General features: G+C 40.9%; 1 protein-coding gene across 4 annotated transcripts in view; it reads left to right on the forward strand.

The window, feature by feature from the left end:
* LOC111665676 (collagen alpha-1(XIV) chain-like) overlaps positions 1 to 13,529 on the forward strand; it is a 167,274-nt gene that overhangs the window by 61,907 nt on the left and 91,838 nt on the right. For all 4 annotated transcript variants that reach the window (XM_023420750.2, XM_023420751.2, XM_087177840.1 and 1 more), the window contains 6 exons: positions 2,260 to 2,399; positions 3,356 to 3,482; positions 3,623 to 3,762; positions 4,910 to 5,042; positions 5,166 to 5,210; positions 6,364 to 6,509. In XM_023420750.2, coding sequence (XP_023276518.1) covers positions 2,260 to 2,399; positions 3,356 to 3,482; positions 3,623 to 3,762; positions 4,910 to 5,042; positions 5,166 to 5,210; positions 6,364 to 6,509 — 731 coding nt within the window. The remainder of the gene's footprint in view (positions 1 to 2,259; positions 2,400 to 3,355; positions 3,483 to 3,622; positions 3,763 to 4,909; positions 5,043 to 5,165; positions 5,211 to 6,363; positions 6,510 to 13,529) is intronic.

Raw genomic sequence — 13,529 nt, forward strand, 5'->3', positions numbered from 1 at the left:
GTGGGGGGGTGGATGAGGTGAATGAGGTCAAATTACTTTTCATGGTAAAATAACTTTCACTCATTCATGCAGACAGGGCTTCATGCCTCCATCTGCCCATCCAGCCATTATTTAGGCAAGCACCCACTATGTTTATCCAGTGTTCATTTCTCCTTATGTGTTTTTAATTCATTTATTAAGTGCAAGAAATCATTCACATGAACTCCTCTGACAGTCAAGTGATCTGTTGTTGTTTCTGTTGATTAGTTTAGTTGATTAGGTGTACCTGGGGTGAAGATGGCTGCGCAATGTTTTCTTCATTTTATTTGTTTTGTGCAGATGTTCCCTAAAAACATTTGATCAGCATTAGAACATTAATCAAAAAATCTATCTTACCTCATATTTGTGGTTTCCTGCCGTGCACTGTTCATCAGCTGGTGGTCACAATTTGTGTTTCTGTTTCTTGTTTGCTGCTACACATGATTCATCTGGGCATGTGTGAGCTTAATGCGCTTTTCACTCATGAGCCTCTTGTTTCTCATTTCATCCAGTTATGTAACTGCTGTTTCTTTCATTAAGACATTAAAATATCTTTCCACGAGATAAAAACTGTGATTTTAAACCTTATGGGCTGCGAGTTTTGACATTTACCGCAGAGTCCTGCCGATCTGCAGCGTGACATCTACGTGAATGAGTCATTTAATGTAGTGGATATTTTTATATAGACGGATAAATTTGGAAACTTTGGGCACTTACCTATCTCTAAACTTTTTAATTTCCCATCCTCCTCATTCCTATGCTGACCCCGGCACGACCTCCAGTTAAAGTAGACACGGCCTCTCCTTCCCTTCCTCTCTGCCTCTCTCCCTCTCTGCTGCTTTGTCTTTACGCTGACCCCCAGTATAATTGAGGTGAAGCGATGGCGGTAGAATCAGGAATTTTTTTTTTCTTTAAAAAAAAAAAAAAAAGAAAACAGATCAGTAATTCTAAGCAGAAAAGTTTCCGGGCCTCTGAGAGTAAATGAGTTCCTTGGCCAAGTAAAAAAGGTGAGGTGAAAGGCTCTTTGCAGTACCTCCGGGAGAGACAAGAGAGAGAAAAAAATAAGAGAGAGAGGAAGTTAAGGCAGAGCCTCAGGGAAGGTGAGTGATGTAATGAGGTTTTGTCCACTTTATAATTAAAATAGTGGAGTCCAGGAACCCTGGTGAGTGTGAAATCACTTTCAAAATCATAATTCAACTAACCTCTGACCCCTGATAACAGCAGCTCTGTTGCAGCCAGTGTTTCTGTTCTTATTGTGACTAGGCTGTGTTTGCACACTTGTTTCTACTGCTGATGTCAGTACGTTAATCAGAACATTACATAGTGAGATATAAACTAAATACTCATTTCTGAGGCTGCACAGTTTCTTATGGTGTTTGATCATAATCAGAATCAGAATGTTTACTTTCTGTTTATTTGCTCATGTGCTGCTGTGAGTGAGTAGTGAGTGAGTGAGTTAGTGAGTGAGTGAGTGAGTGAGTGAGTGAGTGACTATGTTTTCATTTTCTGACCCCTTGAGCAACTTTTTTTTATCAAAGAAGCACCTACCTGCCAAATCTAGCTATTCTTTGGACCAACCTAAGCTCCTTTCCCTAGGAGACAGTTTCCAGTAGGCAAACCTCTGTCTGTGTTCTGTTCAGTGAGCAGCAGAGAGGCGGAGCAGCAGTTTGTTTCCTGAACAGAGGCTGGGCGCTGTGTGAGAGGCAAAATAAAAAAAGAGATTCTGACGTTTCTGACATTCTTTCAGAGTGATCATTTTATAAGTAAACACAGCTGAAATCATAGCTCAGTTTTTGTCTTAATGTGTTGGGTGGTTTTGTTATTGTGGTTATACAACCAGGATTTCAGCAGCAGCAGGGCAGTAACTTGGAAGTGACTGCTAGTTAACATGTGGTCTTAATCAGCTGTGTTTCAGTCACTGTTTCATATTTGTTCCGTTGTTTGACAAACAGAAAAAGATGTAAATGAAAACAGCTTTATTGTGAATTCAGCTGTATTGAAATACTGTATGTGAGCAGAGAGAGGAGGAGAGAAGCAAACAGGTAAACCATGACATCATGATTAAACTAATTAGCATATTACATCTGACTTTCTCAGCAGCTTTTACGTCCTCAGTTTTGCACGTTGACCAAACACTGACTTAGTGTTCTTCATCAAAACAGATTAAAACTATGAAATCACATCTAGAAACGTACTAAGCGTGCTAACGTTTGCTTTCTGCCCCACGTCTTCCCACCTCAGTGCCACTGACCGCGGCAAAGAACCTGCGTTTCTCAGACGTGGACCACAGCTCCGCCCGCCTCACATGGGACTCCGCCTCCAGGAAGGTCAAAGGATACCGCGTCATGTACGTCAAGACCAACGGAGTCCAAACCAATGAGGTGAGAGAATCCCGCAGGCTTCAGCCACTGGGAGCAGAGGTTAAGGAACTTAGCTGACATAATAGGGTGCGGATTTGTTCTCATTACTTTGATCGCTGCTCAGAAACAGCTCCAGCTTTTCTGTCTGGCATCTGGTCAGCTGAGGCTGACAACATCTGGCCAGAGGTGATTTTAAAGAGCTGATGCTGTGAGAATGGCTCATAAGAATAGTTTGACATTGTGTTGTTTGCTTCCAGTCCAGTACGACCAAACGGACCTGCTTTTAGTAAAGTTGTGGTGTAGGCTGGTCTGCCACAGTCTACAGACGTCATGACCCATACATAGCCAATAAAAAAAGAAAGAGACTCCTGCTGAGCAGCTGAAAACCACTATGATTGGTACTGAAAAAAAGAAAAAGCAGCGTCCTCTTAAATTCCACAGTTGTTCAGCTGGTGTGTACACAGCCCTGTGTGTTTTTGTTTCGCCAATAAACACCAGTGTAGGTGCCACCAGTCTTTTTGAACTGATGTGCCGGCACACTGAGCTGTGAGGCTGCTCTGGGGATTATGAGCAAACAAATGTATGTTAAATTGCCTTTTAAGCACCTCTGTCACTGTAAACTGAAAATGATGATAACAGATCTGTCACTCTGCGGGTTACATTTCTTTAAAGTCTGACTCTAATCTGTCTCCCTGGGTTGAAAATACTCCATGACTAAACGTCTGGTTTGCACTTGGTCCAGAGTTTCACAACACAACACTGGCAGCTCCTGAGCTCAAAATACAATTTTAGGGCTTTCCAAGTTTTTGTGCATTTATGAAAATTCACACAGGATGAATTTTTTGTGCTTGTGATTTGCCCCCAAATCTTAACATGGTCCAGGCTGCTAACTGTGGTGTAAAGAACAGAGCGAATTACTGAGGGAAAAGTCAAAAAGCTCGAATACATGTGACCGTTGTGTGGTCCTTTGTTTACAGGTGGATGTTGGCCGTGTGACCACCTGGTTGCTAAGAAACCTGACCTCCCTGACCGAGTACACAGTTGGTGTTTTTGCCATCTATGATGAAGGACAAGCTGAGGCTGTGACTGACAGCTTCACTACAAGTAGGAACTAATCAACATTGTAGTAAACAGGCGTAATGTAAAATTCATAGAGGTTCATTAAATATCAGGTATAGCAGAATACAACATAAGTTCTGCAGTCTGTTGTTACCATAACCACAAGTGTGTATTCATGTGTGCAGAGACTGTCCCAGACCCGCTGGATCTGAGGAGCAGTGACATCTCCACAGACAGCTTCAGGGTGTCATGGCAACACCCGGCCTCTGATGTGGTGCTGTACCGCCTCACCTGGACACCCACTGATGGAGGAGACAGCGAGGAGGTGCGTGTTCATGTGTTTCCATATGTATCTTCACAGAGTGGAAGGAGGAGAGTCTCTAAAAGTTTAATAAAAAAAAGATTAATAAGAAATATAATGAAACACATAAAGCAGAATATGTTTGTTCAGTTTATTGTACTAGAATTAGCTGAGGAAAACCAGCTCTTCCCTCACTGTTAACAACATTAAACAAACTATAAAGAATAACATCATGAGGTTATGTCAGTATTGTGAGACCCAGCTATCCATCTGTTAATTACCTTTCAGTTACACCTGTCCAGGTTGCAATGGCTCCAGGCTACACTCAGCTAATAAACTCCTTGTGTCTCGATGTATTAGCTGTCTCTTTCTTTTATGGCCAGTCGAGAGGCTTGAAGTGTAGGTTTTCTGGTAAATCGAGACCTTCTCATTCAGAAGCAGCTTTCTGTACAATGTCTCTTTTTGATCCTGAGGTACTTGAACTCCTTCACTCTGACAATGATTTGAAGTTAGCAGTTCAGTGTTTTCCAGCACTGTCGCCTAAAACTTATATTACTTATATTGATTTAGTTAATGATGATTTTCCAGTGAAGGTCCCTCACAAATATGGCAACACAAACGTGTATTATTGTTTGCTGTCCCTGTCTTTTGTCTTTCTTACTTATTTTTGATGAAAACAGATCCACGATTTCATCTCAGATCTGATAAACTAGAATCAAATGATTCAATTAAGATATAAAATGGAGTGGTGAAGATGGAGAGATAAAAGTCAACTCTCTCTCCAGTCTGCCTCTGTTTCACTAATGAGTCTCTCTCTGGGAGATAATCTCAGAGATGTTAATCCTAACAACAAGACACCCGTTATCAGTCTCTTCACCTGTTTGCCTTTCATTTATTTGCCAGGTCTGTCTGTATTTTGATCTTTCTGTCTGCTGAGATCGTCTTCATGCAGCGATGTAACAATGAAAATAAAGATGTATTTTCCTGAAAATAAATTAATGTAAAACTAAAATCATATATTTCTTGCCGTGATGTAGAAAATGGTTCAGTTATCAGGTTGGTTTTACTTCATCTGTATGCATCTGGTGTTTCTACGTCTCTGACTATTCATTAGTCTGTAACAGCTGTACATCTGTGCATCACAACACACTTTTTTCCCCTTTTGTTTCAGGCAATGTTGAATGGGAATGTTAACAGCTACCTGATAACAGGACTCAGCCCCAACACAGAGTACGAAGTCCTCCTGGCTGCCACCTATGGAAATGAGGTGGAGAGTGATGAGGTCATCCTCATAGAGTCCACTGGTAAATGAGATGTTCTTCACATTTAATCGGGTTTTCTGTTTTTATTAGAGAAAGGCATCATTTTTCCAGACTGAAATTGTCTCATCAAGTAGGTCATTTAAATATTTTTCATTTAATTTTCAGTTGAAAGAACAACCACTGTTGCTACGACAACCACCACCACAGCAGGTAAATATTTCATTGCAGCTGTTGTGGTTAAAATATGTTCATTTCTCCTCCCCTCCTTCCTGTCCACCTTCCTTCACCTCTTCCTGCACTTTGACCTTGACCACCTTCTTTCATCTATCAGTTCATCCTGACACTGCTACCTTAAAAAAAAAGTGTAATTTGTGGAAGTGCATTTAGCGCAGTCCAAATCAATGTCATTCTTCATGGATAATAGCAATGATCTTACAGGCAAAATTGTAAGTCCTCATTCTTTGACACGTGTGCTGACCTGTCATTTCTGCAGTCAGTCTCAGCCATTAGAGCTGTTTTAAATGTGGGCAGGACGTTACGACAAAAAGTAACTGAACAAATTGTTAATATATGAAAAGAAAGAAAACAGGTGGGACCAAGATTTTGTTCAATATATTTATCAAAATGGGTAAATTCAAAATAGAGGCCTGGTTCTTTATTCAGCCGTGGTAAATAATTGTTTCGTTCAATTAATAAGGTACACCCAGCTAAAGCTAGTGTAGTCTAATACAACAGTCCTGCAATAAAGCCTCGTGCATGAAGGATATAATGTTTAGTTTTTGATGAAACTGTGTTGCATTAATGGCATTAGGTGCATTAATCTTAACTAGGTGTTCCTAATAAACTGTTCTGGTTACACAGTATCGGATCAATAAATTGATTATTCATAATCAACAGAAGACAGAATAAGTATAAGTTTAATGAAGTGCAAGAACAATATGTACATATAATTGACATTATCTAACAGTGTAAAACTGTTTTTATAAATGATTAAAGCATCTTTTAAACCTTGTATAACTTCTACATTTTGCAAAGGAAGAATCGGGGTTCAAGAAAATATCACGTAGCAAATATCTGATTGACAAGTTTGCTGCAGTTGTTTGTAATTTTTTTGGCACATATTCAGGTGAAAGATGCATCATCCGTCATGAAGGTTGTCGGAGATATTTTCAAAGGGAAAGTTTTCATATTGAAAAGACACAAATTTGAAAACCTGAGCAAATTAAATGCCAAAGTGATGACAAGAGAATGACTTCTTTTTTATTCTGATATGAGTTGAATTACGTGTTACTGTGACAGTTTTGTGCTTCAGTGAGTTGATGTTTGACCTGCGGTGTAATTTTGACTCTCTCTGATCCTCCAGCTCCTCGTTACGGGGTGAGGAACATGAGGATTGATGAGGAAACCACCTTCAGTATGCGGGTGTCCTGGCAGGCTGTCGACTTCAGAAACGTCCGACACTATCGACTGAACTACATCAGCGCCAGGGGAGACCGAGCAGAGGAGACGGTAAGACGGAGACAGAGAGTGTGTGTGAGTCACATTTATATCTTCAGTCTGAGCGACATTTGGATTAAAAGTGCCACCGACATTAGTGGCATTCAAGATTTATTAAGCTTATATCTTTTCTTCATCCTTTTCACTCCGGTGTTTAAGCTTAGAAGAATCAATGATGTGGATTGTGTACATCTTTATTTGATTTTCTTATACAGTACAATTCATTTCAGGCCATCAGACCAATGGTTTCATAACTTTTATTGAATAGGCAGTTTGATGATAATTCTGTGTCGGGGATGCGTGTGAACACAGCTGATCAGGGACAAGCTCATTAGGGTTTTATACCTCCACACCGGTGATACACAGGGCTGGAGGCATTATGTCGCCTTGATGGAATCTGGCACCAATTTTACTTGGACTCAAGGATGAACTGATTAGGTTCTGGTGGTCAAAGGTCAAGATCACTGTGACCTCACAGATTTGACAAATCATTAATGAACTTGATCATTATTAAATGCCATTCAAGCCGCCCACCTATATATGCAAATAGTTGAAGTTGCCTCCCAGAACCTATATGTAAATTTGAGGCTTTAAATGAGGCTTTGAAAAGTTTTGTAGCCTGTTCCTTCTTGAGGGGCAGCAGCGTGGATTCACAGCAGTTTCAGTTTTCCTGGGACAAAAAACGTTCGTCAAAAAATGATATTTTATCATTGACACTTCTCAGACCACTCCTACCTAAAATCCACCTCTCCACTCGTAGTCTCTGGAGCACCAGTACTTCTTTCATTGCTCCAAAGCTCCACTCAAATGGGCATATTTAGTGTGTTTCGCTCACAGCATCTATTGTTTGGAACATGAACTAAATATATGGAAGACAAGTAGACGAAGGAGTGCTTCGAGAGCTTCCCATAGATGTTTACATGCTTTTTTGTCTTGGTCTCTGGATCACAATTTTAATCCATTGTTCCTGCTTTGGAATCCATTTGGACCCACAGTGAATGTTTGATACTTAATGGGAAGATAAGGATTTAATAGAGGTGATTGTGTCGTAACTGTAGCCAATGGAAAGTCTGGAGTAGACTGTTACTGGACAGTAAAAGACTTGTAGAGGTAGATGAGGTGTTTGGGGAGTGAACAAAGGGAGGTAGATGTTGATTTGAAAAAAGCCAAACCTTCGAAGTGTCAGTCTTCAACAGAGGGAGGGAGATTATTGATGAAGATGATGGCAGGCTTTCAGATTTAAAGTTCCCCATGGAGAGAGAGAGAGGGAGGGAGAGAAAGACTAAGTTGTTGAAGTTGATGGCAGGCCTTCAGAGTCGAGTCGAAAGGAAGAGAGAGGGAGAGGAGGATAATGATGATGAGAACAGGGGCAGAGATCTTCAAAGAGTTAGTTTCACGAGAGAGAGACGGAGAAACAGAGAGAGGGAGAGAGAGAAAGAGAGAGAGAAAGACCAAATGGTAGTTCTTCTCACTAATGAGCCACAGCAGACAGACAGAGGGAGAGAGACGTAAAGAGACAGAGACTTTTACTGAAAACAAACACTGATGCAAAAACATGCAGTTTCTCTATACTTGACATTTACTTTGGGTGTGTTTGTGTGCATACATTTCTGTGTGTGAACATGCCTGATTGGTAAACATTAAGATACTAAATAGATATAGGACGACGTGACGTGTCTGAAGTGCCTAAATGAAAGTTGCGTTCCTCAGTTCACTGTTATGCAGAACTTGTCAAATGAACCCATTCTGTTACCTTTTCTCAGGGTTGTTAATGATGTCAATTATATCAGCAGCTTATATAACAGGGACCTATAAAACCGCAGCCTTATCTACATCAAAAACCTGTTATCTCTATTGTGATTTTGTAACTTTAAAAAAAAACAAAAAAAAAAACAAGATGGCTGCAATTACTTTACATGATAACTTACTGCTCTGACTCTAAACTGGTTCAGAAACTGTCTTGAAACTCTTAAATTTGTGGCAGTAAATAAAAATACACACACTATCTATATATACGGTATATACACACATCTTCATTTGGATATTTTTCTCTGCTCATGCTCTGATGTTAAATTTGTTGACGATTCTTTAATTTCCTTCTTGTAGTAATCAATACCTAAAGTAAGTAAAGTAAATATATGACCTTAAAGATACATCCTTTTTGTGTCTGTTTTTTGTGACACAGCTCCATAGTGGGGTGTGTATCGTTTGTCAGGTTAACAAGTGTCAAATATCTCCAAATCTCCCATATTTTAGGCAGTCCGAGTCGACAGGTGCGTTGTTGTGTGTGTGTGTGTGTGTGTGTGTGTGTGTGTGTGTGTGTGTGTGTGGGTGCGCGCGTGCACGTTTGTGGTGTCACCACAGTGGAAGCCGCCGTATCTCTGCGGCCGACTCTGGCCACTGGTCCCACGTCAGCCTTTTACATCCTGACAATAAAGAGCTGCCAGCTGCTCCACCGACGGCTTGTTAAATGAGATCTCTTATCAAAGTGCGAACAGCTGTGAGCTCTGTTTGGCAATCCGGTCAGGTTATGAATCACCAAGTGCTGCACTCAATTGCGACCATTTAGATGTCTATCAGCTGGGGAAAAAAAAAAAAAAAAAAAAACTGGCAGGCTTCCTCTTCTGCTTCATTCAAAGCAAGTTTCACTCTGTAGTTTTTGGCTGCCACGGGACGGACAGCAGCCATTAAAACAAAACAAAAAAAAAAAGAAAGAAGGAAAATAACTCATTTACATGCGATTGATTTGTGGCTGGCAGTTATCCCACTTCATCTTCACTGATGGAATCTGGTCTTAAACGGCTAATAACTTGTACAGAATTATGGATGGCGACTTGGCTCTGTAGTTGTAACCGAATCATAAAAAATGTAATTAAATTGCAGATTTAATACAGCAGTTACATGCAAAGTGCTTTTCAAACATGATTAAAAACCACTCGGCTTCATAAAAACACACAGGAAAAAGATGCCTGACATACCAAACCAAATCTTCAACAAGACGCCACGACCACCCTCTGATTCTGTCGGCTTCTTTGTGACCTTTTGACCTCTAGAGCGAAGAACAGTAACAGTATACATATCCCCCACGAATCATAAAGTCCTTGACAATGACAAACGTGTTACATCATCACGAGCTGTGTCTGTACTCACTTTTTAAACCCAGTAATTGGATATGATGCAAAAAATTCCCCAGTGTCTTGTTAAATCCATACTAGTCTGTGATGGGCAGATACACAGGTGGACTGACGTGGGACAAATCATCTGCTCTTGCCTGCTTTCAGTGAAGGGAGAACAATTTGAATTTGTCGGTCTAATTTAAGCGAAAATGTAACTACTGCGGTTGCTTGAAGTTCTCCAAAGCCTAAAAACTTTTCCATTGGAGTGTTTTGTGTTTTTATACATTTCTGACTGCCTCTCTCTTCCTCTGATGGAGCAGTCTGGGGGACTGAGAATTGTTATTGTCACAATACTTTGTGATGTGTTCTCGCTTCACTGCTTTTATCCCTGAAACTTCCTGATTTGTGACGACCAGCTGTTCTACATAGTTTTGTTGAACTCTCGACTCAAATTTACCTGAAAAACTCAAAAGGGTGTTTCCATTTAAATTCCCATCACTGCCACACAACACTGGTGCTGCTGAAGGTGACCAGAGGAAAACTGGGGATATTTCCAGCCCATCATTAAGATATCCAATGAAATGAAAATGGGGAAAGTTCCAGTTTGATTTATTTTGATTGTGGTAATTCTTGTCACTCTTTTTACTCTTAGAAGTTAAAGATAATAAGAATGAACTTCTTCTCCTCCAGTCTTTCTCTTATTTTCTTCACTTGTCTTCCTTCTCTTTCCTCCTTTGCTTCTCTTTATCTTTCTTCTTCATTCTTCACTCTCTTCCCTTAATTTTTCCATTTCAGCTACCTATCACGTGATAGCGCGATTTCCTAAGTCCCGTAACCCTAACCCCTGATTTCTAACCCAGGGTTACCTCCTGCCTTGAAAAGACTTGTGGTGATGTTGTGGATTCACTTGCCACTCTGTAGTTTCTGGCCGAGTTTTACTCTGCAGTTTTCTCTAAAACTAGGCAGGCAAGTCGTTAGTCATAGATGAAGAGTCATATGAAACTGCTAGAGTAAGGTGCCAGCCCCCTCCGATGTCTAAATTAAATTAGCAAGTGTTTGCTAAAAGTTTGCCAGAACAGCTTAACAAATGTAAGGTGGTATTATGTCAGGCCCGAGTGTTGGAAAGCTGAAGTTCTTCTTCTGGCCAGTGGTAAAAGAGACAGACAGACACACGGACACCTACCTACCTGCCTGCCAAAGTCCTCAAAACCACCTTTCTGTTTGTTTCTGACACAGTAGGCGTCTCCACGATCACAGTTAGCCGTGATGACGCACACACACAGACTCACAAGGTGAAAACAACACCCGGCCACACACTGTCGCAGCTGTTAAAGGGATGCAAGCAGTTTTAGAGCACACTACTTATAGCACCAACCTATTGTCACTGAGTTCATATTTCCTTAACGCTCAGACCTCTGCAAGCTTATAAATATACAACTTAATGTCGATTCAGATGATTGTGCCCCCGTTTTACCAGATGTTGGTATCTACATCATAGCCATGGGGCGACTCGACTGTGCAGCCATCTGTGCATGGAAAGCTGTGGTTCAGAACTCAGTGAAGCTCTGTTATTTCCCTGTGCTGCCTCGTTCAGTTTCCAATAAACCAAAGCTGCTGGGCATCAAGTGCAATTCCACTGTGTGTAAACAGAGTTTTCGCTGTTATTGTCTCCAACGAAATGTTGTTGCAGCAGGTCAGAAACGTAGTCAAGGGAGGATTAAAAAGTTTTAGTTGTCATGGTTTTCCATCCGTCACAGATTCTCTGTAGCTAATACTCCCTGCCAAAGAATCCAACTCCTATCTGAACGTTTTAAGTTCTTTTTGTCATCCGTCAGACCATCCACCGTCTGAGTGTGGATGGAAGTTCATTGATGAATTTTGAATGTGTGTTGGTGAGACTTTTAGTGAGTTATTTAAAAGAAACCAACTGAAATTAACAGCTTCTTTGCACTAAATTCATCTAATACCAAACAAATGGAAAAAGTTTTCATGAACATCTTGAATGTTGTGTGATCGCAGCTCAAATGTCCACTTACTAGGTTTGTGGAGGTTTGTACTGCATGTTCCAGCCTTTTTCAGCAAATAAAGCTCAGTTATCAGCATTGAACTAAGCTATGGTACTTAGGTCACATCAGGTGGTCGTACATGTGGAGTAGATGGTAGTTGTTGGCGTTGTGTGTACCTGCAGAGGTCTTAAAGTTTTGAATGGTTTAACATAGATGCTGACTCATTGCGCCTTGACTCTTGACTACATGTGTAGATGGTCCAGACATGTAAAAAGGTTCCACTTGGATGCGTCTGGTTGTCCTTGTTGAGTTAGCATCGCCGCATTCTGCTCGCCACGCTCCCACTGTTAAGCCTGAATGGTGCTAAAAACCTGTTGATACACACAAGGTCCTGGTTACAAACAGAAGAACGTTTGAGTGGCTGCAGCAGCTGTAAACACCCGCATTTCAACACATCTGACCGATCAAAGTTCGACATGAAGTTCATGTCTGATGAGACTACCCACTCAACTTTTGGCAACAACAAGCCATGTGTTCACTGAGGCCATTTTGCACCAAAAAACTCATTTAAATCGCCCCTCTGTGAAGACTTGGTTTAAACCTACCAGTGCACTGTTCTTCAGATGTGTAGGGTTCTTCCATTCACCCTCTGATATTTCCAGGCCTAATTAATGATCAAAGGTGGATGATAGGAAATGGAATCAGAATATTCAGGGTGAATATCGTAGAAAGGCGAGCCAGTCTTTGGAGAAGCAGCCTCCTGACCTGACACGGCCCGGCATCAGCTGCGCTATGATGTGCTACACAACTGACTGTGAGGGGATGCGGGCATCATGGGGCACAACCAGCTGCTCTGTGCTGTTTAGGTCTGGGAGTGTGGTGCTAAGCCAGCAGTTGATGGAGGCAGCACAGTCAGCTCCAGAGTGGACTGTAAGTAATGTTTCAGCCATCAGTCACAGATCTAAATGGTTGTTATTTTTGATTGGCTGATATCTTTAAAAATAGAGAGACACAGACACAGACTGCTGACCTGTGTGTTCGTGTTAAGTGAGTATATTATAAAGTAGTTTTATATAAAGTGAAATGAAATGCATGTATGATCATTATAAAGTCTGGCTTCAATTCATGACCTCGCCATCTGCCTTGCCAGTTTTCCCTCTCTCCAAAGTGTTTCTTTGTATTTGTCAGAGTTTCTGTACAGGTTCATGCAGACTTGCGTCTGTGAAGATTGTTCTCATTTTTTCTATGGGAAGTAGCATACACACATTACAATCCTCATTTTTAGTGTATATAATGATTATAAATGAAGCCCCAGGTCTTAAGTAGGGGCAGGATGGAGTGCCACCTGGACCTGGATCTGTTGGACTTTGTATTGCCATTGACACGGTGTCACGTGAGGTACATTTCATGCTCTGGATTCTTTAATGTTTTTAAATTATTTAGAACATCCAGTTCATTTATTTTCTTTTTTCTTCAAATCCTTGAAGAGTTTCTGTTGGACTGCAGTACTGTCAGTCTGACAGATGTATTGTCATTTTGCTTACTAGTAAAGTCGACTTAAGTTGACTCCCATCATCTGCGCACTTGACTGTTCTCCGTGCAGTTTGCTTTCAAGCCTTGTAGCTCAGGTGAATCAAACTTAATATTCTTGGCCTGTGCAAAGCCTCTGTCAAAACTAGATTGGGTTTCTCAATCTCATAAATACTTTATGAAACCATGTTTGCATTTACAAAGTGGTGGAGTAAAGAAAAAATGAGTGTAGTTGGGGCTGGTTTCTTCAAACAGTGTGGCTTGGTGACAGTTTAGAGACTTGCTGCCTTTTTCATCAGACTGGGCTGAAATTGATTTGTCAAGGCCCGCAGTGTTTGTCTGACTGACACGTCTGAGAGAGTGATTTTTTTTTTTTTTTT

Source organism: Seriola lalandi, unplaced genomic scaffold (genome assembly GCF_002814215.2).
Source record: "Seriola lalandi dorsalis isolate HSWRI2012SDOR001 ecotype SW California unplaced genomic scaffold, Sedor1 jcf7180002054657, whole genome shotgun sequence".
NCBI lineage: Eukaryota > Metazoa > Chordata > Actinopteri > Carangiformes > Carangidae > Seriola > Seriola lalandi.